This window comes from Daldinia vernicosa (genome assembly GCF_022497035.1).
Source record: "Daldinia vernicosa strain CBS 139.73 unplaced genomic scaffold F5Y00scaffold_28, whole genome shotgun sequence".
Taxonomy (NCBI): Eukaryota; Fungi; Ascomycota; class Sordariomycetes; order Xylariales; family Hypoxylaceae; genus Daldinia; species Daldinia vernicosa.
The window spans coordinates 423234-450035 of NW_025953944.1; the positions used below are offsets into that span (position 1 = coordinate 423234).

Sequence of the window (26802 nt, forward strand, 5' to 3'; positions counted from 1 at the left end):
GAAACAGTGCTGCTTTTCTTCCATAGAAAGAGGAAACCGAGGAAGGTAAAACGTAAAGGGAGTGTCCTTTATAGGCCAATAGCAAACGGAGTCGAGTCTAGATTGGATATCTCGGTTTGCTGGTTTCCCCGCGTCTGGCCGTGTCCCTTGGCTCTAGACGCCTTCGCGGTGAACTTCCACCGAACCCCATGTAACACTACCTAATTAAGTATCTCCACGCAAGCAGCCCCTCGACTAGAGGTGTATATTACGTAGAAACAAGGCAAATCCGGTAGACTATAGAGATCTAAGAGATACCAACTCAAATCGACAAGTAATATCTACCCTTCGTTATTAGTATCGTCATGTGGAAACCACACGCTCCGCCGCCTGCTCGCATCACCAAATCGCCCGACCCGGAGTCGAAGAAGACGGCACGTCGCATCGCGCAGATTGTTAAGCTGAAGCCAGAGTTTATTGAAAAATATAAAGAAGTACACGCTGCTGTGGTGCGTGATGTCCATATATAAGGAACCTTTACTGTTATTGTATTTTCCTTCAGGCATGTTAACTCCGTCAAAGTGGCCCGAGGTTCTAGAGCAAATCAAAGCCTGCAACATCGAGGACTGTAAGATACTTCTCCTCTACTTAGACTAAATAGGGTCAACTGTTTCGAGACTAATGTTCCCCCCTTTCTTGACGACTACAGACAGCATATTCCACGACCCCGGTACGGGGATCCTCTTTGCGAGCTTCAAATATGTCGGGAACGATTATGCAGGTGATATGGCTCGTATGCGAGAGAATCCAAAAGTAAGAGAGTGGTGGGCCATGACCGATGGTTTCCAAGAGGTGAATATTCCTAACTTCTACTACTGTGAGGAGAATCCCTAGAGTGCTAACTAGAGCTTGATCGTAGAGCTTTGTACCCGGCGCTCATAGTAGCGAATCTGGCCCTCCGTGGTGGAGGGAGGTCGAAGAAGTTTTCTACTTAGAATAGAAACAAAAGCACACGTCCAACAGCTAAATACTAAACATCTTTCACGTTATAAGTGCACAGATATAATTGTACTTATATGGCACTTGCGTCTGCTGACCCTATATCCTATGGTATATGTGTGACGATGCGTTCAGGTTTAAAGTGAGATAAAGCTTGCTGAGAAACTGTACGGCATACGTACACTATAAACGGTCCCTATCGCAAGTACCATTACACTCGCTGTCAATAGTAATAAACCAAGCAGGTTGATCGTACCTCATCTCCACGAACCAAATAACCCGCCAAGAATCCCTGGACCCCCATCTCCACCGCCGCGGCCGCCATGTCTCCTCGCCTCATTTCGAATCCATTCTTCCAAAAAAGCCCGGTCTGCTAGCTTCCTTCCATCAGTTACCTTGGTGCTGATTTGGGCCTCTCCGGCGTCAAAGCTGAGTAGCGTAGGTATAGAAGTAACCATGAAGTCCATGCCGAGCGAGCTGCTCATGATATCGGGGGCGTCATACTCAACCTCGCAATATCCGACGCCACCCTCAGCCTCACCTACACCAGACTCGATGACAGATTTTATGAGCGGCGCTACAACACGGCACGTAGAACACCATGAAGTAGTCCACAGGGTTATGAGAGGGGTTCTCGAGGAAGACGATAAGAGCTGATAAGTCTGAAAGTTATCGGGCTGACGAACGCTAACGAGAAGGGTTAGTTGTAAGGCAAGATAATAATATTGCGTGAGAACCAAGCTGCCTTTACTTACGAAGAATATATTTGGTTGGCGGCGTTGAGACGGTGAGACATGGACAAGGCCCGCACCGGAGTCCAGTAGAGAACCGTCAACATTGGTAATCGAATCCTGGCCCCCCTCATGGTGGTTAATGGGATGCCTAGCGGAAGATGGTGTGAAGCATAGGTAGAACATAACAGCTACATGTAAGTAAAATACAAGTATCTCCATGTAAGTACGGATCCGTACTCTTGAGGATATTTACATGTGTTGTTACGTAATTATGTTTATGTAGTTACATAGGTACTTAACATAGATGACGTAGAACATATTTGTTATAACTATCATATATTGAAATATTTATACTCTATATATGTGTATATGTATGTATAAGTATAAATCGTTACTTTCGTCAAGCGCCATAGATGCTATACCAAATCTGCCATGATTCAACCATATAACTAATGAAATTTCCTTAGAGATCAAGTTGACCTGTGACAGAAGCCAACCTTCGCTGTCAACCAAATCATATGTAAACAGCTATTTAGAAGCTGGGAACTCTCTAGAATTTCTCCATGAAATTCTTTCTAACAGTCCACATGCGAGCCCTCTTGCCATAGATGTACATGGGTATCGTAAATAGGAGCAGGATGAGCTGGATAATGCCAATCCAGAGAAACACTGTCTTAGAACCCTCATTCGTAAGCCATTCGGTGACGAATAGACTGAATACAAGCCCGTGAAATATGTTCTTGCTGAAGTTTAGGGTGACTAAGGCCTCTCCTGCATACTGCCTGTAGCTGTCTACGCAAAACGTGATCGATGTCGTAGAGCCTAGCGAGCAGCCGAACGAGACCACTCCGAAAAAGATGGTCGGAACAATCCAAACATCGTTGTCGTAAGCTGACCACCCGAACCCCATGAGCCCGATGACCGTGGTCACCAAAATTGGCGCAGCCATCACGAGCCGGAACTCGGGCTCGTATAGACCACCATTCCTCCGTGCCATCGCCCTAACGATGATATCGCTAACCTTGCCCGCCACAGCCGTGCCCAGAACACCACCTATAAATGGCGATATGTAGACAAGGCCAGTTCCCAGCGCGCTGAACTTATAACTACCCTCTCGATAGATGACAGCGACCGATTCCGATATCACGATCAACCAGCCGATCGAGCAGGCATAGACCGCGGCCGACCATAGAACTGAGGGGTACGAAAAGAGGATTAGAGGACGAATAGCCACCTTCCACCACTTATCTTGGCTGAGCCGCCCGTGATGAACTTTCAACTGCTGGGCAAAGGATTTTGGCGGCGCGTTTCGCAAAGCGTGTGTGTAAGCCTGACCCGTAGTTATCGTCCCTAAATTTGAGAACGACATCTTCTCACTCTCGGTATCAGAATGAACGGTTCCTGGAGCCGGATGAGGCACGCTGCCTTCTTCCGCTCGGAAATAATCATCAGTATGACGTTGATAGTATGACGAGTGTAAACTACGCGAGTCTGGCGTTGACGGGCCAAGGTGTCCTGGGCCGTCCCAGTTAGCCCGTGACCACGCACTACTGTTCGACTGCGTGCGACTAGCAATCGGACGGGTAGTGTGTGGTATATCATCGGCCGTCGTCGTGGGTACAGAGGTTATCGCCTCTCCAGTCGCCGTAGATTCGTCTCTATCGTCTCTACCGTCAAGCGGCGCCGTGGAAGCTGTCGCTAGCACAGACTGGGCATCGTGTGCGTATTCTGAACCCGTTGCTGGTTCTCCCTCGGTACCGGGCGCAAATCCGACGTGGGCTTTCTTATGCCGCGGCTGCGTTTCCTTTGATGTATCCTCATGGCAAGTTCCTGTAGGCTTCTCTCCGGTCACGCCTTCCGCTGGCTTCTCGCTAATACGAACAGCATTCCCGCTTAGATGGGACTTCGAGACTTGCCGAGCCGAGGACCTCCTACTAAAAAGAGTAGGGCGCTTTGGATGTTTACGTGATCTTGGTATTGGAGTTCTGTCCCAGAAGGTCTCGGGGACGAAGAAAAATAGAAGGATTCCACAAACACCAACAACTATGGCAAGAATCCTAAAGGAGGGAAGGGTTATGTTAGCCGGATAACTATGAATAGTGTAGGCGTTTAAGACCATCCTAAAATAGACTTACCAGAATACCCAGCGCCATTCGAGGCGCTCAATAATAGCAGCGCTTACGAGAGGAACCAGGTTCTTTCCACCAAGTAATAATAAAGTATACACACCAATGCGGTACGCTCTCTCGTGCAGGAAGAATATCTCTGCAATAGTAGCAGACGGAAGACATTCGACCGGACTCACAGCAATCCCTTGAAAGATACGAGCCAGTATAAGTGAGGTAAAGTTAGGTGATAGAGCACACCATATCGTCGATAGGACGAATATTATGGCGCTGAAAAGATAAACTGGTCGTTTGCCATACAGAATGGCAGTAGGCGAGAAGATAACACAACCAATTCCAAGTCCCATCATATACAAACCTGTAGTAAGAGATACGTCGGCGACTTCTATATTATAATCTGTACTGTAAGTTAGTAAAAAGAAGAGAGTTATAGGCGTTTGAGTAAGTGGGTGTTTCCCCTGTGCGTACCCTTCGCGACATCAGTGAAACCGGCTGCGATAATTGGTGTCGTTCCACCTCCAACCATACAGTAAACACCCAAAGTAAGCAAAGCAGAATCCCGACGCCACGTTGGCCAGTTTAAAGGATCATTATGTGAATCATCCGGTTGCGGATCTAATATAATCTGCCCGTCTTTGGTCAATTTCTTGTCTTCCTGCTCCCCGGGTGCTGGCTGTGGCGGCGGTGGTTGTGGATAGCCTGTGGGAAGGGAAGAATGAGATGTCCTAGCTGGCGCATTTCGAAGCCCAAGGGGCTCATTTCGGCCCTGGGCAAGGAGCAAGACAGATCCTAAGTGAAAGGTCAGATTTGATCAGGAATCAGAGGGTTCAAACCGTGATAGCTTGCCTGGAACCTCTATAGTCTTTTTATCATTCAACATTCCCATGCTCCATTGGGACTTTTCGGTCTTCCGGCGCTCGCCATTACCATCAACATCAGCCCTTCTCCGAAAGAATGCCCACCGTGGGCCCTTTGGTATCCCTTTCTCCTCCCCTGCCATCTTTCCCGACTATTCTCGACAGGAATACGACTCACCGATAGTCTTGTCAAATCTATACGTTTTCTAATATAAGTAGTTACGGCTCTAGAGTCTAGACTCGGTAAAGCATGGACCGATATGAAAAAGTCCAACTTAGTCTGAAGCCTACAAAGAGATGCGAGGAGAGTCTTAAAAACAAACGGAGGTGCCCAAGACCTTGTTATATCCATTTACCTCTCCGCGCCAACTCTGAGCAACAACCCCCTCAGCAGTAGCAGTAAACGTGATGTTACCATCCAAGGATTAGCGATTTACAAGTGAGGATTTACCTACATAGTGAGAATACCTAGTGAGAATAGCGTGCTAATGGCAAGGTCAGTATTAAACCAATAAGATAATTCAAGATGTCTGTAAATGGGGTCGTTGTCCATTGAGGGTTTGGCTTGCATTGCGCAGGTGATCAGGCGGTGATACACTAGCAATGGGCACATGAGACAAGGTCAGGTTGCCGCCATCTACCGCTAGGACGAAGCGGCTCTCCCATCGAGTGGGTGTGAGTGGAGATGTAGATATATGTATTAACTATATATAAGCTCGAACAAAGGAACAATCCGATCAGTTAGTTAATCTCGGAGTGTTTAACGGTGAAAAAAAGGGCATCTATTGAAGAATGCATTCGTTGAAGATGCATTCTATCTCCATACTAATTACCTTATGCACATAATAACAGTCTACCTGTTGGATGTAAGTTGGCCTGGTTGGCTGGTTGGCTGGTTGGGAGGAGTGAATGAGAATGTCGATCGCAAATGTCCAGCCGTCCAATCCAGTCCGTATCCATCTCCACGGACCCTTGGCCGGAGAAGTTATTCCTGTACTGCCGCTGTAAATATACATTGTACCGCTAACGCCTGCTAACATGCGCTATGACGGCACCTAACATAAGGGTACATATTTACACTAGGTAGGATGCATGTGATATGTCACCTCCTCTCCCTAGCCGAAGTACCTAAGATCCACCGCACATGTGCCAAGCAGTCCAAGGTACATCTGGGTAACAAAGGAAATTTAGCAGGTAACACAGCATAAGTACATGCACCTAAATTCTTCAGGCGCATATCAAAAAGTCTCAAGATAAAGAAAGAAATTCGCACATCTCAAGATTTCAGAAGCAAATCGTACCTGTTTTGCCATTATCCAAGACTCGCATCGGATAAGCTATATCATTCTTTGTACGTATTGATCCCTGCTCAACATACATATGTAATTTTCACTCGCGTTACCGCGCCAGACCGAAATGTTTTATACCGGCGCCTATCTCGTCTATCTCCTATACGGCTCTCCGGCTTGCTCTCTTATACGCAATACATAATGTAGATCCGACCGCCAACATCATAACCTAACATTATGCCATTTACTATTCGCATACCCCACAATCTGATACCGATCTAGTCCAGTCTTCGGTGGTCGGCCGTGGTAGAAACCCCATGCTGATAATTAATCTTGTGCAGCCCCGGCATCTCACCTCATGGCATCACGAATTCCACCCCTCCTAGACACTTACCTCCACCTACCACCTGAGACATCCCTCGTCCTTCTTAGTGGGGTTCTAGGGTCGAGTACGAACTGGCTGGTTCTCCGCTATCTTTGCTCGCTACTTTCGACCCCATCCAACTCGATAGCAAGAGAAGAGGATGTCGATTCGTCTAGCATAGAGAATACTAGTGTAGTTTTTATCAGTTTTCTACGAGACTACACCTTCTGGAAGGAGGGTGCCGGAAAACTTGGTCTTGATCTTGATGCATTAATCAAAAAGAGCAAGTTCATCTTCGTCGACGGTCTCTCTAGCTTGTATTGCGCATCATCTACCCGCCCCCAAGGGCAGCCGCAAGATACTGTCACCGGGAGACAGATCCTGTCTGTTGCCTCGTTACACCATTTACGCAAAGAACTCGAAGATGCCGTAGCGCAGGTTCAGCGCTCTACTTCTAAGCAAAGAACCGTCTTAATTTCTGACCAGTTGGATTTGTTATTGGCTGCCTCTGGGAACGATATTTCGAGCCAAGCACTACGGGATACGTTGCTTAGTATTCGCGAGGTAAGTTGCCCATGAACGAACATGTCATATATACCATGGCTTCCCCAGTATGTATCGTCGATTAATGATAAGTTTGCAATAGAAAGTACATTCATCCATCGTCACCCTATCTGCAGATGAACCATTAATGTCATCACAAACGACGCCGTTAGAAAAGGAGCACGCTGCATTCGCTATAGCCTTGGCCCATGATGCCAACCTTGTCATCAGTTTGAGGATGCTGGATACGGGAACCGCTAGAGACGTAAGTGGCGTCATAAGAGTCACCCCGGGCGGCGGATACAATGGAATAGATGGGACGATCGAGGAACGGGAATTACTATACCTCGTAGCGGGCGATGGCGGAGTCAAAGTATTCGAACGGGGTCAATAACCATATTGCCAGTGATTCATTTCCAGGAAAACAAAAAGTGAGCAAAAGCATAGGTTGAATCAGTCAAGATAGCTTCATGTGATTAGGTCTAGGAGCCTACTCCTAAGCTCAAACTAGATCCCACCATCAAACCCATCTTCCCTAAACCGATAGGCATCCTAAAGGCCCACGGACGTCGAGTAGTTAACTCGCCATGTAACAATTAGAGAGCCTCGTCAAACATGTGAGATCATGATGCCATTTTGTTCGGAAATGCTAGCATTACATTTCCGCCGAACTCAGAATATGTACGAGTTCGCCATGAGCCAGCCCAAATGTCAGAAACACCGTTCCCTTGCCATGCCAGTGCCCTCATCTACCACTTCTCCCAATGAACATCTTATTTCGCAACAGGACCTCGTGCGTCCTTGGGTACGCCGGTTCGGAATCCGTTCTTGAATCTGCGGGAGACATCCTTGAGGTAGCGCATGCGGCCAGTACCGGTAGTCTTTCTGCGCTTAGCCTTCTCGCTCCAGTTGTCTATAATTATCGAGGTCAGCTCCGCATAACCACATTACGACAACCCTTTTCCACTCTTCGGTATGATAATTGGTTCACTCCCGACAGCGAGGTTTTCACGTACACTTTCGGATCTTAGCGGCGGGATATCCGCAGGAGGAGCAGGTGTGCTTCTGGATGTGAAGAGAACGACGTCCTGTAGATATACTCGTCAATTAAGCTCCGCCATGGCCTTGGAGTACGATCCGAATCTATCGCATAACACAAAATCGTATCGTCCCCAGAGATTGATTTTACTAACCACATCGTCGGCACAGCGTGTGCGTCTTGTTGTGACGCTTTCCGAAGCTGGAAGTTCCCTTGGCTATATTCGAAGTCAGTCGGGTGTTGACAGCGGAAATATCGTTTCGAAGGGGTACGCACTCATCTTGACGGCGAAACTGTGTGATAATTACTTGTCAGTATGGCGGGCGACGCGAGGAACGTGATTAAGTTTTGTATATGTATTTTTGGAATATCTGGTTATATTTGCTTACCTTCAATGTGATCTTGGAGAGGGAAAGTTTCGTAAGTAGGGTGTTGTACGTCTGGACTAGTAAAAGTGGTGTTGCTTGCGTCTCGAACGAAATTTTTGGATTGCGATTTTCGTGGGGAGTCAGGAACAAATTATCCGAGAAATACCCGAAGCGACAGCCCTAAATCAACTAAAGTGCTTCGTTTGTCGAATATGGTCAGTGCACTTAAACCGATGCACATATACGAGTATACCTAGGTACTTGAGGTACATCAAGTAAAGTACCCCAGCCGCCTAGAGCAGGTACACTTACGTATGATGATAAGATAAGGAGAAGTGGAGGAAATCGGAGCTGCCCCTCCTCACTCTCTCAGCTGCCATAGAGCTTGTCCTTGTGCCTTACTTACCTGCTTGCGCCCCCATGTGACAAGGCCAGTCCTCTGAACGTTATCGAGCAACTTTAAAAGTAGGTGCATGAATGAAGACGACTTGCTTATATAAAAGGGCTCATAAAAAAAGGAAAGGTTGCCTACAAATTAATCCTATAATTCCACTAGCAGCAGCCTAATCTACAATTAAGTGCAGGTCACTATTCTATTCCACGCATTCTCGCACGTCACGAACAACTCTTACTCGCCATCGTCCCATCGTCATCATCACCATCATCCGTAGTTTTTGTTTCTTCCATCCTCATTTCGATTTATTTAACCCGGAAGCAGTCATACCTTCGTTCCCATCATTCCACCCTACTATCCTACAGTTGAGAAAAAAGAACGCAAGCACCGAAGCGTGATTCATAATCAGGAGACATCTATCCAAGATGAATCTCATCTACTCAACTGTCAACACGATCCGGGACAAGTACACTCCCGTGAGCCACACATCGACATTTCGAAAGACGGGCCAGATCACCCCCGAAGAGTTTCTAGCGGCTGGCGACTATCTCGTCTTTAAATTCCCAACTTGGTCCTGGGTAGACGCCGATTCCGAGTCCAAGCGCGTGTCCTACTTACCACCCGGAAAGCAGTTCCTAGTCACACGAAACGTTCCTTGCAACCGCCGCCTAGATGAAGACTTTGCTGGAGATGCGGGCCACGAAGAAGCAGTGGTTGGCGATGGTGACGATTTTAACTCCAAAGGCCAAGCTGACGATGATGGATGGCTACGCACAGGTGGTCTAAGTAGTTCGCAACCACTCAAAGCCAAGGACGTACGAACCGTTGATGATGCGGGGAATATCGGGGATGGCCTAGATGATGAAGATGAAATCCCGGACATGGAAGATGACGATGACGACGACGAAGCCATCATTCGCGATACAGATCCGCACAGGAGAACAGCGTAAGTGCTCATCCGCTTCTATTTCCCCTTGTTATACGTAGGTGTCTAGGATGTCTAAAAGCTAACTTTATATCTTGTAGGGCCCGTCGCACGTACACCCTCTATATCATGTATTCCCCTTACTACCGCACACCCCGTCTATATCTATCAGGCTACACCGAAGGACAACCCCTCGCTCCTCATCTGATGATGGAGGATATCGTTGGCGACTATAAGGACAAGACGGTGACATTGGAAGACTTCCCTTTCTTTGCCAACAACGTCAAGATGGCCAGCGTGCATCCCTGCAAACATGCCTCTGTTATGAAAACTCTCCTGGATCGCGCGGATGCCGCCTTAAAAATAAGACGTGACAAGATGAAGTCCGGAAAGGCAGTTGGCATCGATTCCGGCATGGAAGGTCTAGTGGACGAGATCAATAAGCTAGATGTCAAGAGCGCTGAAGCCGCTGCCGAATCAAGTAATGACGATTGGGAAGAGGTGGAGGTAGAAGACCAAGAGGTAGCCATCCGAGTTGACCAATACCTCGTTGTATTTCTTAAGGTATGTGAATATATTTTTGAATATGAAACCAAGCCTAAGTACATGAAAGATTAGACAGTGCTAACTAGAGTCCAGTTCATGGCCAGCGTTACCCCTGGCATCGAGCACGATTTCACCATGGGCGTGTGACGAGCCCATCCATTGCAGCATTTATACGGAGTGGACTGTTTTATTAATTTTAGCACTTTCGATACGGCGTTTGGAATCTGGATGTGGATTGGAGCAGGTAGAGAGCACCGGGTCGGTTTGTGCTTTGTCACTTTAGTTGATACTAGTAGCTAGCTAGTATACAAATCCCATCGAGGGTAATGCAGCATCCGTAGTTAAAAGAAAAAGAAAAAACCTCTACAACGATTCCATTTTTACCCATACGACACCCATCTATGATACAAAGTTCTTTTTAACGTAACATACATCCAAAATCATTCTTCCGTCCCAACATTATAGCTTCCGTCCCAACATTATAGAAGGTGTGTTATGAGGCCACCCAGTAAAATATATCCAAGACAGATATCTATGCCATATATGCATAGGGTGGGCTATATATAATACACGTTACATCATATATAGATGAGGTTTAAGTAGACTTCTCTTGAACCTGGAATGTAGACTCTTCGGTGTGACCTCTTCCGTGTTCTTTCGACTTCGTCTTTGCCATCTGGTCCTCTCCAGGTACATCAACACTTGATTCCGCCGCAGGAGTATCCTGGAAGAAATAACTCTTGCCAGTATAGAGGCGCATTACCCAAGGTGGTAATATACCACCACGGAGTTTCCAGGTCCAGGGGTCCTTTTCAGACTTGTTGAGCGGGACAATACGTCCTCCGGATGCCTTCTCGATCAACCACACCAGCGTGTTCAGCAAGATATACAAACAAATGCCAGCGATAAGACCATCGGCGATGCTGTACGTAAATGGCATTGCAAATATAGTAACAAACTGGAGCATATGGAGTTAGCTAGTGGTCACCATCACATGAATGAATAGAAACAGAGAGTCTCAGGTGCTACTCACAGCTGGAATGGCATCACCAATATAAGTCCAGTTAATCTCAGTCACTGCTCGCATCATCATTGATCCGACTAAAACCAGTACGCAACCTGTAGCCCATGGAGGGATTGACGCGAAGATGGGTGCAAAGAAGATGGAGATGAAGAAACACAGGCCCGTAGTCATCGAAGTAAGACCGGTCCGCCCACCATCGGCGATACCAGCTCCACTTTCGACGAAGGCAGTGACAGGTGGGCATCCTAGAAGAGATCCGATAGATATGCTAATCGCATCAACCATGTATGCCACGGTTGAGCCTTCGAAATCCTCGGTTACGGGGTCAATAACCTTGGCAAATCGTGCCATCGAATACTAGAACGCCCAGTGTCAGTCAGTCTACCATTTATGGGGGGCATATATATGAAGGTAGGTGCAAAATAGGAAAGAAAATAGCTCCAGAGTGTACTTACCAAGGTTCCTGTGCAGTCAAGGATGTCGACGTAGAGAAAAGTGATAAATGCCAAGCCAAACTGACCCCCATATTCCGCAATATCCCAGCGTTGGACGGTGAGGGTCTTGCTGATCTGATGGAAGTCGACAACCTTCTTGAAGAAATCGAAAGCGTCATCGCCCACGGTGGTGTATGGGAAATAAGTGACAGAAGTTCCCCGTGGCCACGAAATAATACTGACAAGTAAGATTCCAGCGATGATAGCCCCCTTCACGCGATACATCATCAGGAGCACAGTCAGAACTCCACCGCAGAATATACCAATCCACATCTTTGGATTACGCATCTTGTCGCCGTCGGGACAAAGCCCGGTCTCTGGGTCTACAGCTGAGCAGCCAGCTAATTCCATCGGCGTATCCTGTGCACCAGTCACAAGTCCGATGCCCTCGCTATATGTCAACCCAATCAAGGTTAGAAAGAGGCCGATACCCACGCTCGTAGCAAGCTTGATCGATCGCGGGATAGCCCTAGCGAGCCATTGACGGAGACCAAATAAAGCAAGAGCGAAGAAAACCCATCCTTCGACGAAGATGGCCGTTAGAGCTACAGAGTAAGGCACAAGCCCCGCACCGTGATATCCAACTACGGTATAAGCAAAGTAAGCATTCAGACCCATACCAGGAGCCAAAGAGACCGGGCTATGATTTAGAAGGGCTCATTAGCTAGGCTCTAGAGCCATATTAGATAGGAAAGGTAGCACATACAGGTTTGCAAACAAGCCCATACAAAATGACGACAGCGCGGAGATGGCAGCCGTCGCCGTGACGAGGTCACGCTTGATTTCAGCAGCACACAACAAATACTCCTCGTTCACTTTACACAATGGGTCATCCAGTCCGCCGTTGCACACACAGGTACCTTCGAGTAGTTGTTAGCCCCCTAAGTTCTAGTGGAGTGGTGAGAGCAAGTAGAGACGTACCGCCCGTGTCAGATACGATGCTGGAGTTAACCGCGATGATATAAGCCATAGCGAAAAAGGCAGCAACTCCAGCGCGCAGCTCGGTGAAGAAATGGGATCCCTTTCGTTCCTTGGGCTATATTCCAATATAATAACCTCGTCAATGATCAAGTCTCCGTCGTGGAACTTGGCCACGCGGGTGTCATAGGATAGCTTACGTGACCTGATCCCTCGAGCTGGAACCACCGCCCGACAGGACTCTTCGCAACCCTAACATTGAAATCGCGAACCCACGCCATGTTGATGAGTAACCTCTAGTCTAGCAAGTTTGGTAGGTCACACAGTAGCTCTACAACGGTAAACCGAAGTGAGTCGCAAATAAGACCAGCTAGGAATTAGGATTGTCGTATGAAAGAGGAGGGGAGATAGGAAGGATGAAATATTGATGTCAGCATATAAGAAATATCCGCAAGGCGAAAGGCCAAAAAGCCACACGGCACGCGAGCACCTAGATGAAAAGAAAAGAAAAATACGATTCCAGCAGGTTGGGGAGGCATGAAGATGTCTAATCACGGCGGTATTGGCTAGTGACCATCTAGTGTTAATTAGATGAGATAATACCTTTACAGATCTTATCATTTCTATTTTAGCTTCGAACATGGGGGGAGGGGGATCTTTACTATGTAGATTACCTAGTAGATTTACTGCTTTCCTATCGCTTATTAGGTATTTAATACAAAGCCAGCCACAATGTGCTGCTAATGGCTAGAGGGCTTTGTCCTTCGAAATTTTCAAGGTGCAAATTTGCTAGTCTAACGAGTCAAAACTAGCAAGCCGCGAATTTAAAAGATAAGGGTTGAGATTCACTTTAGATAATGAGCTATGTAGGACATGGGTTAGGATGATCGATGCAGGGTGGCGATGTGGGTAGGAATGGCTCGGTGTGGCATTTCGTAAGCCAAGGCTATTATATCTCCAACCAATCCGACCCAAGGGATTAGGACTAATTAGGACTGATTCTAAAATCTAAGATCCGAGGGCTTTGTCTTAGTGGGATTAGTTTCGGACCATTGTTAACGAATGCTTCATGTGTATTCATGTGTTTATGTTTACGTTTGTAAGATAAGTACTTCATTATATCTATAATGGCTTGAGTTATAATTAACGAAACTAGTTGCATATATGATTATAGTACGGGATGGTTGATAATCGGCTCAGACAATTCATATAAAGTTGGGATATGTAAGTCTCAATAGTCCCCCAGCGTTGTCATTGGAACTTTAAATACTTAAATATGATAGCCGGCTCCTTATTAACCAATACCTCGAAGACTATAATTATCTATAAGACGGGAGACTATACGATACAAATATGTCTTTAAACTGGTTTGGTTAGTTTATGTGTAATTTAGAGAGTGATCCGTCCCGTTTTCCATCGGTATTGACTATTTGTTTTACTGACTGTCTATATGTAACGGTATCTCAAGCCTGACAAAACTAAACTTTCTTATCAACTGTGTTCTTTTTGATAGGAAGTCTAGGTAAATTAACGAGGTTGTGCCCCTTGGTATATTTAACAAGTCAGTTCTATCACGCCGCCACCTGAGAAAATCACCTCGATGGCCTTGAATATGATGGTGGAATAAACAATGAACCGTCAATATCGGCTATTAGTATATAATGCGTACGATATTGCAAGTTGGTGCATAGCTAGTACCAATATTGAGTCGAGTTCATTACCATATGGTAGGCTCGTAAATAGGGTGGGACATAGTCAAGTAACATGTACCTGATTTAAATTGTTCCTCGCGTACTTGCAGTGTAGGCTCGTATGGGCTCGTAGGTCCCCAGCTTTCTCGAGAGTCCCGTAGAGCAGAAGCCATCCTAACTTATACCTTTAAAGGGCGCAAATAAAGGGCGACGGCACAGATTTGTTGAACCCTGAGGAACTATGGATCTGGCCAACTAAGACTAAGTCACCGACAAAGCAAAGAGCTCTTTGCCCTGGATGTATCGGTCGACTAGGGAACAGATAATATTCATGTTCCCGTATTCCACTACTCGGTATCTCTTAACCTACCACGTATATCTTTTTAAGCCTATGTATTGTTATGAATACTATTAATAACCTGGCCCTAGATCAGCGAATGAAGCTCATGGTATATGCCGGGTCTACCGCCCTACTGTAAATAACAATATATTCCAAGTTATTATATACGTATTTTAAATACTCGGCGAGCTGGATCACTTGCCCGACCACGCCGTCGGTTTCTTACTACCTACTTAATGTCCCGTCTTACCCCCTCTTGAATTCTATATGTATATGGATGGCATACAGAATTCCTGTTAAGATTCTAGATGTCCCACATAGCATAATGAACGCTGTTGACATATATAACCGGCTTAGAGTTCCTCGCGGGATAACTTGGTTGTTTCTAAGCTTCTTGATATACCCCGTGACAACTATTCCAAGGAGCTACATAGATCGATACTCCCAAATATCACGAGGTAGACCAAGAGGCATGTAACTAACTTTCCTCTCCCGCAAGAAACTCCGAACCTACTTATAGAAACTTGTTATCTGATTCTTAACATTAAAGATTTAGTCTCCGGTACAATTAGTATAATGACCGGCCATGTATAGAAGAAAGGGGCGACTATCAGAATACCTAGGCTAGAGCATGGCTATATACAATGGATGTAGTCGTTAATCGGGAATAAGGAAGGATGCAATCGCACATAAATACTAAATATTATTACCCCTTACAGTGGTACTGACACCTTCCCCAAAAGTAGGCCCCCATCTCCATGCATCTTTTACGTACGTATACGCTATTGTGTGAATGATTTTAAGTGTTTACCTAGATATTCAATTATCTAGTATAGTATGAGACGGGCAATCATCGAGTTGTAAAGTCTTTTATTCCCAATTAAATGGATTATACATCGGCGGTCTATGCTATTTATTTCAATAAGCTCACGGAAAAGGTTCGTCTCACCGTGTAAATACCGTACCACAGGTTGATGTTAACAATTCGGTACGAATTACTTAACACATTCAAAATTTTCTGGGACCGATCAGACTTTATTTAAACTAGTTAGTAAACTAGTTGGTACCATTTCACTCTTTCCCCTCATCACTGTAACGAATAGCGAATAACGAATAAAATAGACATCCGCAATGCATTTACCACCGCCGGAACCTCGGGACAGCGAGTTATATACATATATGGACCCTGTTCATGCACCAGCTTATTTTGAATCAGTTGATGACATGGTCGGCCCGGATCCTCAGCAGTTTACCGAATTGGCGGCACCTCACGACCAGTCGGAGAACAGCCAGATATTCTCACCAGATACGAGAAGACTTCAAACTCAACATACCACTGAAGGATATCGCGATGGTATTACCGCTGGCAAAGCCGAAAGCATGCAGGCGGGGTTCGATGAAGGGTTTGACCTGGGCGCTGAACTCGGACTGAAGGCTGGTCGATTACTAGGACTCCTTGAGGGTATGGTTGCAGCTTTGAGAGAAAACAGCCTTGATAGCTCGGCACATATGAACAAACTTTTGTCAGATGCATCAAAGGAACTGCGCACCGAGGTCATATTCGCAGAGGAATATTGGACCTCAGATGGTAGTTGGAAGTATTCGGTTAGAGGATCTGGAGATGATGGTGAAATCTTGATGGAGGACGTCGCAAAGGAACATCCGGTCATGTTAAAGTGGGATGAGCTCATCAACCAGGAGGTTCGGAAGTGGAAATTAAACTAAGCACTATCATTGGTGATCGGCGCAAACGCAGCCGGGAACAAGTTTGAAGCTCGGAAATATGCTACGGCGAAGATGGTATTTATCTAAGCGATAACTACCCGATCAGGTTGGATGGGCCGAAACTCGTTGTGAAGAAATACTCTTGGACTCTTGGACTCTTGGACTCTAGTCATTGTTATGTATCATTTTTCATCCACTATCCATGCTTGTCATATTACCAACCTCTCCATTCATCCGCGAATGGACTACTTTTTCTAGAAATTCTACTATCGTCCCAAGACTGTGGGAAAGAGGCAAAGAGGTGCATATCCTGTGTCCGGGTTTGCCGATATAAACATCCATGTACCCCAGGGGACTCTTCCTCACCGCCAGAGTTTGGAATTCGAGACAGGAGATACATGCTGACATGTCATTTTTATGAAAATCTTACACCCTAGACAATCCACTTCTTTTTCCTGGTAGCTTCTCGGCAGGCGTCTTTCCATGGGTCGAAGATAGTAACGGTACCCCGCAGGTATTGGAGAATATTAATTTGATTGGCTAAAATTGTTAATGGAACCCAGAATGCTGGCTTTGAGATTCAGGGGTCCTTGTAAGTCAGAACCAACGCCGTTGGCACCAAATATTCCCTTTTGGTCAGAAAGCCCGTTTCGAGATGCAGCCAACTCACTTTCTCCACTGCCCGCGTGGCGCGGGACCAGCCGTACTTCATATTCTCATATTCGCACCCATATTCTTGCTATGTTGATTAGTGCCCGTCTCTCTTTACTTAGCACCCTACCTGCTTACGTCTGACTGCTGTCAACTTCTTTTTCTTCTCACACACCCAGGGCACTGCCGGCTCTTACATAGGACTGGTAGTTAACCGGGAAATATCGTAGGAGAGCAATGGCGGATACCACCGCAAAGACAACATCCCCGCGAGCGGCGGCGGCGACAACATCAGCTGCAGCTGCAGCTACTACATCTGCTGCAGCTACCACATCTGCTGCGTCTCCAGCATCGCCCAAAGGCCCAACATCTCCCAAAGATCCAACGTCTCCCAGGAGCCCTGCGAAAAGTGCAACGCCCGAAGGAGAAGCATTTGGTACTGAACAACATATCGAAGTGGTAGGTTGTCCTTTTACCATCCGCCTTACATAGTTCCTTCGTTCATGATATTGATATCGCATGCAGGCCGATGACCTAGATGAGCCGGATGATAATGACGACGCCAATTCGGCTGTCGGTAGCTCAATGTATAACGATACTCATCTTTCCGTAATCTAGGTTCCGTTTTGAAGCTAACAGTGACACTTAAAAGACAATCATCCACCGGTTCATTGACAGAAAGCATCTACGCCTACCGCGTACTACACGGCAGGACGTTCAATGCACCTAAGACGTCTGAGTACTGGGCTCCGAATGACGAGCAACAGAATGAGGGTCTCGACTTGCTCCACAATGCCGCCTTGATGGTCTTGGGCGATGAGTTATTTCTTGCGCCTATCGGCGAAAATCCCCAGAAGGTACTCGACGTAGGAACTGGAACTGGGATATGGGCAATGTAAGTATTCCGTGGGGAACGTACGACCATAATATCGAGCTCTAGCAGCTAAACTAGAGTAGCGATTTTGCAGACGTATATCCAGCGACAGAGGTGATAGGGACCGATCTTAGCCCGATACAGCCTGCGTGGATGCCGCCGAATGTTAAGTTTGAGATTGATGATTGTCTTCTCGACTGGACGTGGCCTGAGAACCATTTCGACTATATCCACATGAGGATGCTTTATGGTAACTCTCCAACCAAAACTAGCTGGCCCGCTACATCACCTAGATGTATTCTAACAACTCTTCTCAAACAGGGAGCGTACCTGACTGGACTGACCTATATAAAAAGGCCTTCAAGCACCTGAAGCCCGGCAAGTGGTTCGAGGATATAGAGTTCGATGTACGTATACAATCAGACCATGCGGTAATTCCTGAAGATCACATGTTCAATACCTGGGCCGAGGCGTTCTACGAAGCTGGTGATAAATTGGGACGGTCCTTTCGCATCGGGTACGACAACACTTTAAAGGAGGCAATGAAGGAAGCCGGCTTTGTCGACATCCACGACGTCAAGGTCAAGATGCCTTGTCATGGCTGGCCACGAGATCCCAAACTACAACAGGCGGGCCTGCTGATGTTCGCCATGTTAGATCAGAGTCTTGAAGGATTCTGTCTCTATTTGTTCAGCAAAGCCCTGGGGTGGACGGCCGAGGAGATCCTATTATTCGTAGCCAAGTATCGAACGGAACTGAAGAAAAAGAGCCTCTGTGGCTGGCTTCAAGTGTGAGTACCATTTACATCCGCTGTAACATTAGGGGTAGAGCCCAATATCTTTTGCGCGTGTTTAGGATTTTGACGCTGACAAGTAATTCGCTTTAGGACGATTGTATATGGCCGGAAACCAGAGATTGGAGAGTGATAATACAAATATAAGCTATGAATAGTAAGGGGAATATAGTGGAAGTCTATGTGTTAAAAAAAGGACATGGAGTGAGTAGAATAATATGAAGTGAATGAGGAATTGTATCACTTTAATATATGTAAAGTGATGGTATTTATAAAAGTAACATTAGTTGCGCAGTATGCCTTTTATTAGGTGCGTAGTATAAGGTGGTACGTACCTGGGATTATTTACCATTTTTTTTACATTTTTTTTAGTAGTTTTATAATATTTCGTTTAAATTTTACGAAAATTATATTAAAATTAAAATTAAAAAATTAATAAAAATATAATTTAACTTAAAATTTATAAAAATATTAAATATATTTATAATTTATTTAAATAATTTTAAATTAAAATTTTAAAATTATTTATAAAAATGTACTTTTTTTAAAATAATATTAATTATGTAATATATTTATTATTATTTATATAATAAAACGGGGTATATATTTTATTTTTTTTTACTTTTTTAACGTTTATTTTAATAATTTTATAAATTTTTATTTAAATTATATATAAATTATATTAAAATTTAAATAAAAAAAATAAATAAAATATTATTTAAATTATACGTAATTCGGCTTCGATTTAATTAAAATATTTAAAAAGTAAATATTTATATATATAAAAAACATTAATATTTAAGTTATATTTTAATTAATATTTAAGTTATAATACATATTTTTATAATTATATAACTTTACTTTACATTTATTTAATTAATTAAACCTTTTAAAACCCTTTTATTATAAAATACATACTTTAAACATACCGTTATATATATTTATATATATATTAATTTTAATATATTAATTTTTTAATTTAAATAATTTTATAAATTTATATTTTTTTATCTTATAATATATATTATTAAATAACTTATAAAATTAAAAAAATAATAATCTCGATTATATTATAATGGTTATTTTATTTGATTTTATACGTATTAATAAACATTTTATAATTAAAAGTATATAATAACATAAATCGTGTTATATAATTAAAGTTTTATATTATATACATTTTAACTCCCACGTATTAAATTTAATAAAATAACCATTATAATATAATTAAAATTATTATTTTTTTTATTTTATAAATTATTTAATAATATATATTTTAAAATAAAATTTAATAAATTTATAAAATTATTTTAATTAAAAAATAAATATATATATATATATATATATATAAATATATATATATATTAAAAGGTTAAAATAATAAAAATTAATTAGTTAAAAAATGCGAGATGGTTATATAATCTTAAAAAAAATTAAAATATAGCTTAAATATTAATTAAAACATAACCCGGATATTAATACTTTATATAAAATAACTTTTTTATTAATATTTATTAATTTTATTTTAATTTTATTATATAATATTAATTATTTAATTATTTAAATATTAAAACTTTTTTAAACTTTATTTAAATTTAAAAGTAAATTAAATTATTATATTTAATTTATTTATAATATTTTATTTAATTTATTTATAATATTTTATTTAATTTATTTATATAAAACGAATTTTTAATCCCATAAAAATTAAAAATTTTTTATTAATTATTTATAAAATTATATTAATAAAATTATTAAAAATAAAAAATATTAAAATTATAAAAAATAAAAAATATAAAAATAAACTTTATAATAATTTTAATAATTAAAATATTTATTTTTAACCGTATTTAAATGAATATTAATTTAAATTACGTGTATTTTAAACTGTAATTTTTATTATTATTTTATTTAAATTATAATATAAATTATATAAAATTTTAAATAATATTTATAAAATTATTAAAAATTAAATATAAAAAGTAATTTAAATTATTTAATATGTATTTTATTTTTAAAATTTTTTACAATTATTATTTTAAAAGATTTTTTTTTAATTAATAAAATTATAAATTATATTTATATTTATAAATAAAATATATATATATATTTCATTTTTAAATTAAAATAATAATTATAAAAAATAAAAAGTTAATATATAAATAAAAGTTTTTACTTTTTATTAATATTTTTTATAAATAATATAATTTAAAATTTATATTAAAAGATTTAATATATTTGTTTACATTTTTTTATTTAAATAAATATTAAATGTTAATCGAGGATTTACATCATTTAATTAAATTATAATTAACGTTATTAAAATTATAATTAAAGTAATTACGATTAAAACATTTAAAAAAAACGAGGTTTTTAAAACTTTAAAGTTAATTATATAAAAAAATAATGTTTTATAATTTTCTTTTAATTTAATAACGTATTTATAATATAAAATTAATTTTATTTAAAATAAAATCCGGTTTTTATATTATATATATTTAAAAATTATTATAAAAAATAAATAAAGTAATTAATAAAGTTAATAAAATAATTAATTAAATAATTAAAAGTAATTACGTAAGTAATTAATAAAAAATTAATAAATTTTATTTAAAGTTTTAATAAAAGATTTTATTTAAAGTTATAATAAAATTTATTTTAAGTTTATTAAAAAGACTTTATTTAAAATTATTATTAAAATTTATTTAAAATTATTAAAGTTTTATTTAAAGTTTTAACGAAACTTTATTTAAATTTATTATTAATTAAACCGATTATTAATAATATTTACGATTAAAAGACTTTTATATAAAAAATTAAAAAAAGCCGTATTTAATTAAATAACGTTAATTAAAAAGATTTAAACGTTATAAACGAGTAATTAATTATATTAACGAAAAATTATATTAATTTAAAAAATATAATTGTAAATAAACAATTAAAAAGTTTTATTATAAATATAAATGTTATAAAAATTAAATGAAAAAATAGTTTTAAAATAAAAAATACGTATTAATGGTTATTAAAAGTTATAAAATTAATTTCACGTAATTTCACAATTTTAAACATTTATAATATAATTATAATATATATAATAAAATTATTAATAATTATATTTATTTTACTTTAAATTATTACTTAATCGTATATATTAATTATTTAATAATAAAATATATAAATTAACGGATTTTATTTTAATTTTATCATTTTATATTAAAGTAATTTAAATATATAAAAAAACAAAATTTAAAAAGTATAAAAACCGTGGGTTTCGTTTTAAATTAATTTTATAATAATATTTTATTATTTATTAAATTTAATATATTTAATTATATATTAAATTATTTACGATTATAATATATATAAAGTTTATTTTATATTAAAAAATAACGCGTAAAAAATAACGTTTATAAATATATTATTATATAATATAAATTAAATAATATAATACATTATAATAAAAAACACACGACGAAATAATTAATAATGTTATATTAACTTAAATTAAATTACGTAAAAAAAAAGATTAAATCATGTAAAAGTAAATTATTTAATTAATTATAAATTAAAACACGGCTTTAACCTTAACGCACGTGTTACACGAGCACGTGATCATTATTTTAACAACGATATAAAAGCGTTTTAAACGTATATTATTAAGTTTAAAAAGATTATTTAAAAATTAAATATAAAGTAAAATAATAATAATTAATTTATTAAAAATAATTTAATATTTATAAAATTATAATGGCATGGTTTTAATTAAAAGTTTTATAAAAGTTTATTATTAAAAAAGTTTAAAAATTTTATAATATAATATAATTTATTTTTTATAACGTTAAAATTTATTAAATATATTAATAATAATTATTTTAATAAAATTAATAATTTTAAAATAATTAATATAATTATTAATAATATAATAATAAAATTATTTTAATTAACATTAAAATAATAAAGTTAAATTATATATATATTATTATATAAAAAAATAAAATAAAATAATTATTTTAATTAATTAATAATATAAAAAAAAGTTTATAAAAATTATTAAAGATTTTTATTTATAATTATAAATTACGTTATATATAAACCTTAACTTTAATCATATAATTAATATTATATAATTATAATAATTATAATTTTAATATTAATAATTTTTTTTTCTCGCGTTTATATATAATTTTACCTTTTTAAAAGTAAAATTTAATCGTAAATAAACGCGTCATAAATTTTACCTTTTTTATAATTTTTCATTTTTTTTTAAAAGTTAATTTAAATTATTATTAAAATAAATACCATTTTTTTAAATAATTACTTTTTTTTTCGTTTAATTATAATATTTTTTAAATATTATATTAACGTATTTATAAAACGGTTTATTTTTTATTAATAATGATATTTTAATTATATTATAAAAATAATTATTAAAACTTAAAAAAAAAATTTATTATTTATTTAATAAATATTATATTTTATATTATATAATTTTTTTATTATTATTTTTAATATATTATTATAATAAAAATTAAAAAAGTATTTATAATAAATAATTAAATCGGTTAATAATAAAACAGTTATTATTATTAATATATTTAATTTCGATATTAACATTTATTAATCATTTTTAATTTTACTTTATTTAACTTTATAATTTTATTATAAAATAATTAATATTAATAAATATTTTTAAAATTTTATTAACATTAAATTTAATTATAAAATAAATTAAATTATTTTCTTTAATATATTTATTAAATATTATTTATTTTTTACCTTTTATATAATTATTATAATAATATTATATTAATTATAAATCGTTTTTTTATTATTTTAAATTTAATAATGTATTTATATAATAAAAAAATTAATATATATAATTATTAAAAAAATAATAAATTAAAGTTTTTAAAAAATTATTATAATTATTATATCGATTATTATAATTATATTTACGTTATAAATTATTACGTAAATTTAATTTAAAAAAACGTTTTTTATAATTTATTTATATTTTATTAAGTTTTAATAAATTAAATTATTTTTTATTATAAATATTTTATTATTTATAAATTTATTAATAATAAATATTTTATAACCGATTTAAAAATTTAAATTCTTTTTATTTATAAATATTTTTATAATTTTTAAATTTAAATTAATATATTAAAATCTTTAATTAATATTATTTTATTATTATTATAACTTTTTATTAAATTTTATAATTTTATTTTTATTTAATATTTAATATTAATTTATTTTTAATATATTAAATATAATTTTTAATTAATAAATAATAATAATATAAATATTATAAACTTTTTATTAAATATATTATTATTAAATATTATTTATATTTAATTTAATAATTTTTTTTTTAATTTTTTAATATAAATATATATTACTTTTTATATTTTTAAATATAATATATCCGTTAAATATTAATATATTATTTTTAAAAGTAAATTAAATTATTATATTTAATTTACTTATAATGTTTTATTTAATTTACTTATATAAAACAAGCTTTTAATCCTTTAAAAATTAAAGGCTTTTTATTAATTACATTTATTAATTATTAAAGTATTTTACCAATTATTTATAATTTTTTATTAAATATTCTTTTAATTTTATTTTAAACTTTCTTTTTTTAATTCTTTGTTTTTTAACTTATTAAATATTTTATTAAATATTTTTAATATATTATATATTTATATTTTAATTAATTTAAATTACTTCATTAAATTTAATATTAATAAATAAAAATTATAAATAAATATTTTTATATTAAATATTTTTTAAAAATATAATTATTAATTTTTTTAATAATTTTATTATAAGTTTTTAATTTAATAATATATTTAATTATATATAAACTTATATTACATTTTATAATTATATTAAAATTTTATTCTTTATTTTATTTAAAAATAAAATTATTATAATAATAATTTATTAATTTAATCATTATATAATTAAAAATTAAATAAATATTATTTTTTTATTTTTATTATTATATTTTTATATTATAAATTTAAATTTTTTAAAAAAAATTATTTATTATTTTAATATTTTTTTTATTATTTATTAAAGGTATTTTTTACGTTTAAACTTTTAAAATTTATTATAAAAAATTAATAAATAATTAATAAAAAATTAATAAAAAAATAAAAAATAAATGTTTTTAATTAATTTTATTTCTTTTTTAAAAAAAAAGGTTAAAATATGTTATTTTTAAAAGGAAAATATATTTTTTTTAAATAATTTTTTTATTTTTTATTTATTAATTTTTTTAAAAAACTTTTTTAATATAAATATTTTTTTTTTATAAAATTAAATTATTAATTTTATATTTATTTCTTTTTTAAATTATATAAATTATATTTTTATATATTATTTTAATTTATTTTTATTATTTAATAATTATTTTTATAATATTTTAATTATATAAATTTTAATTTTAAATAAATATTTATTTATTATATTATTATTTTTATTATATAATATATAAATTATTTTTTATTTAAAATTTAATTAATTTATTATTAATTTAAATAATATATATTTTATTATTTTATATTATATATTTATATATTTATATAATTTTATTTAATTTTTCTTTTATTTATAAAATTTTATTTTTAATTAAAGTAATATTAGTTGTATAATATACCTATTGTTAAGTGCGTAATATATAAGATTTAAAACGGTATATACTTAAAAATTACCTACTTTTTTTTTACCATATACTTTAATAACTTTATAAATTTTAGTTTAAATTATATATAAATTATATTAAAATTTAAATAAAAGAATAATAAAAATTACAATTTAAAATATATGTGATTTAGCCTTAAAATGGTTAAGATATTTAAAAAGTAAGTATTTATATATATAAAATAATGTTTTTATTAATATATTTTAATTTATTATATAAAAATAACTATATTTTTATTAAATAAATCGGTAAAATTTCCGTTTTTTTATAATATTAACTATTTAATTATTTAAATATTAAGATTTTTTTAAAATTTATTTAAGTTATATTTATAAAGTTATTAAGGTTAAAAGATATTAAAATTATAAAAGATAAAAATTATTAAAAAAAGGTTTAAAATAATTATTATAATTAAAATTTATACTTTTAACCGTATTTAAGTTAATATTAATCTGAATTATGTGTACCTTAAATTAATATTTTATTAATTTCTTTATTTAAATTATGGTATAAATTATATAAGATTTAAATAAAATTTTATAAAATTATTAAAGTAAACGTTAAAAAAAATATAAAAAACGGTTTAAAATTACCCGATATATATCCTTGTATATTACACACTTAATAATGGGTATATTACGTAATTAATGTTATTTTATAATTATAATATATATATTATATTATTATTTTTATTTTAATTAAATATATATAATATTTTAAAAATTATTTAAATAAATATAAATATATATATAATTATAAAAAAGCCTTTTATAAAAATAAAATTAAATAAATATTAAAAAACGTATTGAATAAATAATATATTTTATATAATTATATAAATATTAAAATTATTAAACTTACGTTAATATGTGTGTATAATTAATTATTAATTAAACTTTAACTTTTTTAATTTATATAAATTTTTTAATAAATTACATTTATTAAAAAATCATTTTAATGTAATAAGTTTACAATTTAATCTTATAAAAAACCTATTAAAAATAAATAAATATTATATAAATATTATATATATTTTTTATATAATTTATTTAATTGCATATATATTTTTTATAATAACATAATTAAACTTATTAATTTTATTAAACCTTTTTAAATTATTTAAAATACATGTTTTTTAATTAATTAACTTTATTATACATACTTTTAAACTTTATATTAAAACTTTATTTTTAATTTTTTTACCTTAAAATAATTATATATAACCGTATAATTTTTCGTTAATATATATAACCAATTAAAATTATTATAATAAAATATATAAATTTTATTATAATTAAATTTAATTAATTAAATTAAATTAAATTAAATTAAATTAAATTAAATTAAATTAAATTAAATTAAATTAAATTAAATTAAATTAAATTAAATTAAATTAAATTAAATTAAATTA

General features: G+C 34.9%; 9 protein-coding genes across 9 annotated transcripts; 5 read left to right on the top strand and 4 right to left on the bottom strand.

Annotated features, from left to right (window-relative positions):
* The first annotated feature begins 36 nt into the window (after window positions 1-36).
* F5Y00DRAFT_239501 (rhamnose mutarotase) lies at window positions 37-1096 on the top strand. Its single transcript, XM_048008083.1, has 4 exons — window positions 37-488; window positions 562-607; window positions 689-831; window positions 899-1096. Exons 1-4 carry the CDS (start codon window positions 345-347, stop codon window positions 977-979), a joined length of 414 nt encoding a protein of 137 aa, XP_047864161.1. The 5' UTR covers window positions 37-344; the 3' UTR covers window positions 980-1096.
* F5Y00DRAFT_239502 (uncharacterized protein) lies at window positions 1097-1904 on the bottom strand (the record flags this gene model as incomplete). The annotated part of the gene is made up of 2 exons (XM_048008084.1): window positions 1734-1904; window positions 1097-1665 (listed from the first exon to the last, which is right to left on the bottom strand). Coding segments are annotated over exons 1-2 (461 nt in total), but the record flags the coding sequence as incomplete, so codon positions are not given.
* A 127-nt stretch (window positions 1905-2031) lies between these two features.
* On the bottom strand, window positions 2032-5566 carry F5Y00DRAFT_239505 (MFS general substrate transporter). The gene is made up of 4 exons (XM_048008085.1): window positions 4685-5566; window positions 4307-4627; window positions 3848-4235; window positions 2032-3769 (listed from the first exon to the last, which is right to left on the bottom strand). Exons 1-4 carry the CDS (start codon window positions 4836-4838, stop codon window positions 2263-2265), a joined length of 2370 nt encoding a protein of 789 aa, XP_047864163.1. The 5' UTR covers window positions 4839-5566; the 3' UTR covers window positions 2032-2262.
* Window positions 5567-6137: 571 nt separating this feature from the next.
* On the top strand, window positions 6138-7576 carry F5Y00DRAFT_96088 (uncharacterized protein). Its single transcript, XM_048014373.1, has 2 exons — window positions 6138-6912; window positions 6995-7576. The coding sequence occupies exons 1-2, from the start codon at window positions 6343-6345 to the stop codon at window positions 7283-7285; spliced, it is 861 nt and encodes a 286-aa protein (XP_047864164.1). The 5' UTR covers window positions 6138-6342; the 3' UTR covers window positions 7286-7576.
* An 88-nt stretch (window positions 7577-7664) lies between these two features.
* On the bottom strand, window positions 7665-8937 carry F5Y00DRAFT_253570 (60S ribosomal protein L37; the record flags this gene model as incomplete). Its single annotated transcript, XM_048010067.1, has 4 exons — window positions 7665-7804; window positions 7908-7979; window positions 8085-8142; window positions 8935-8937. The coding sequence occupies 4 exons, from the start codon at window positions 8935-8937 to the stop codon at window positions 7665-7667; spliced, it is 273 nt and encodes a 90-aa protein (XP_047864165.1).
* F5Y00DRAFT_96128 (autophagocytosis associated protein) lies at window positions 8926-10534 on the top strand. The gene is made up of 3 exons (XM_048014375.1): window positions 8926-9638; window positions 9719-10181; window positions 10257-10534. Exons 1-3 carry the CDS (start codon window positions 9118-9120, stop codon window positions 10308-10310), a joined length of 1038 nt encoding a protein of 345 aa, XP_047864166.1. The 5' UTR covers window positions 8926-9117; the 3' UTR covers window positions 10311-10534.
* On the bottom strand, window positions 10492-13289 carry F5Y00DRAFT_95996 (uncharacterized protein). Its single transcript, XM_048014372.1, has 6 exons — window positions 12800-13289; window positions 12603-12717; window positions 12388-12541; window positions 11643-12321; window positions 11197-11544; window positions 10492-11121 (listed from the first exon to the last, which is right to left on the bottom strand). Exons 1-6 carry the CDS (start codon window positions 12878-12880, stop codon window positions 10759-10761), a joined length of 1740 nt encoding a protein of 579 aa, XP_047864167.1. The 5' UTR covers window positions 12881-13289; the 3' UTR covers window positions 10492-10758.
* Window positions 13290-15403: 2114 nt separating this feature from the next.
* Window positions 15404-16631, top strand: F5Y00DRAFT_96204 (uncharacterized protein). The gene is made up of 2 exons (XM_048014376.1): window positions 15404-15689; window positions 15753-16631. Exon 2 carries the CDS (start codon window positions 15762-15764, stop codon window positions 16353-16355), a length of 594 nt encoding a protein of 197 aa, XP_047864168.1. The 5' UTR covers window positions 15404-15689; window positions 15753-15761; the 3' UTR covers window positions 16356-16631.
* Window positions 16632-17162: 531 nt separating this feature from the next.
* Window positions 17163-18674, top strand: F5Y00DRAFT_270416 (S-adenosyl-L-methionine-dependent methyltransferase; the record flags this gene model as incomplete). Its single annotated transcript, XM_048012609.1, has 5 exons — window positions 17163-17465; window positions 17532-17593; window positions 17659-17901; window positions 17964-18130; window positions 18202-18674. The coding sequence occupies exons 1-5, from the start codon at window positions 17244-17246 to the stop codon at window positions 18672-18674; spliced, it is 1167 nt and encodes a 388-aa protein (XP_047864169.1). The 5' UTR covers window positions 17163-17243.
* Between the last annotated feature and the right edge of the window lie 8128 nt (window positions 18675-26802).

Coding starts and splice junctions, on each gene's coding strand:
- F5Y00DRAFT_95996 (XM_048014372.1), bottom strand. CDS start 12,880: ATGGCGTGGGTTCGCGATTTCAATGTTAGGGTTGCGAAGAGTCCTGTC. Junction 12,322..12,387: donor ATGGGCTTGTTTGCAAACCT/GTATGTGCTACC, acceptor TCTAAATCATAG/CCCGGTCTCTTTGGCTCCTG. Junction 11,122..11,196: donor TTGGTGATGCCATTCCAGCT/GTGAGTAGCACC, acceptor CATATGCTCCAG/TTTGTTACTATATTTGCAAT.
- F5Y00DRAFT_239505 (XM_048008085.1), bottom strand. CDS start 4,838: ATGGCAGGGGAGGAGAAAGGGATACCAAAGGGCCCACGGTGGGCATTC. Junction 4,628..4,684: donor AAAGACTATAGAGGTTCCAG/GCAAGCTATCAC, acceptor CCTTTCACTTAG/GATCTGTCTTGCTCCTTGCC. Junction 4,236..4,306: donor TTTCACTGATGTCGCGAAGG/GTACGCACAGGG, acceptor CTTACAGTACAG/ATTATAATATAGAAGTCGCC.
- F5Y00DRAFT_96128 (XM_048014375.1), top strand. CDS start 9,118: ATGAATCTCATCTACTCAACTGTCAACACGATCCGGGACAAGTACACT. Junction 9,639..9,718: donor GATCCGCACAGGAGAACAGC/GTAAGTGCTCAT, acceptor TATATCTTGTAG/GGCCCGTCGCACGTACACCC. Junction 10,182..10,256: donor ACCTCGTTGTATTTCTTAAG/GTATGTGAATAT, acceptor ACTAGAGTCCAG/TTCATGGCCAGCGTTACCCC.
- F5Y00DRAFT_96088 (XM_048014373.1), top strand. CDS start 6,343: ATGGCATCACGAATTCCACCCCTCCTAGACACTTACCTCCACCTACCA. Junction 6,913..6,994: donor CGTTGCTTAGTATTCGCGAG/GTAAGTTGCCCA, acceptor AGTTTGCAATAG/AAAGTACATTCATCCATCGT.
- F5Y00DRAFT_96204 (XM_048014376.1), top strand. CDS start 15,762: ATGCATTTACCACCGCCGGAACCTCGGGACAGCGAGTTATATACATAT.
- F5Y00DRAFT_239501 (XM_048008083.1), top strand. CDS start 345: ATGTGGAAACCACACGCTCCGCCGCCTGCTCGCATCACCAAATCGCCC. Junction 608..688: donor AGCCTGCAACATCGAGGACT/GTAAGATACTTC, acceptor TGACGACTACAG/ACAGCATATTCCACGACCCC. Junction 832..898: donor TGACCGATGGTTTCCAAGAG/GTGAATATTCCT, acceptor GCTTGATCGTAG/AGCTTTGTACCCGGCGCTCA.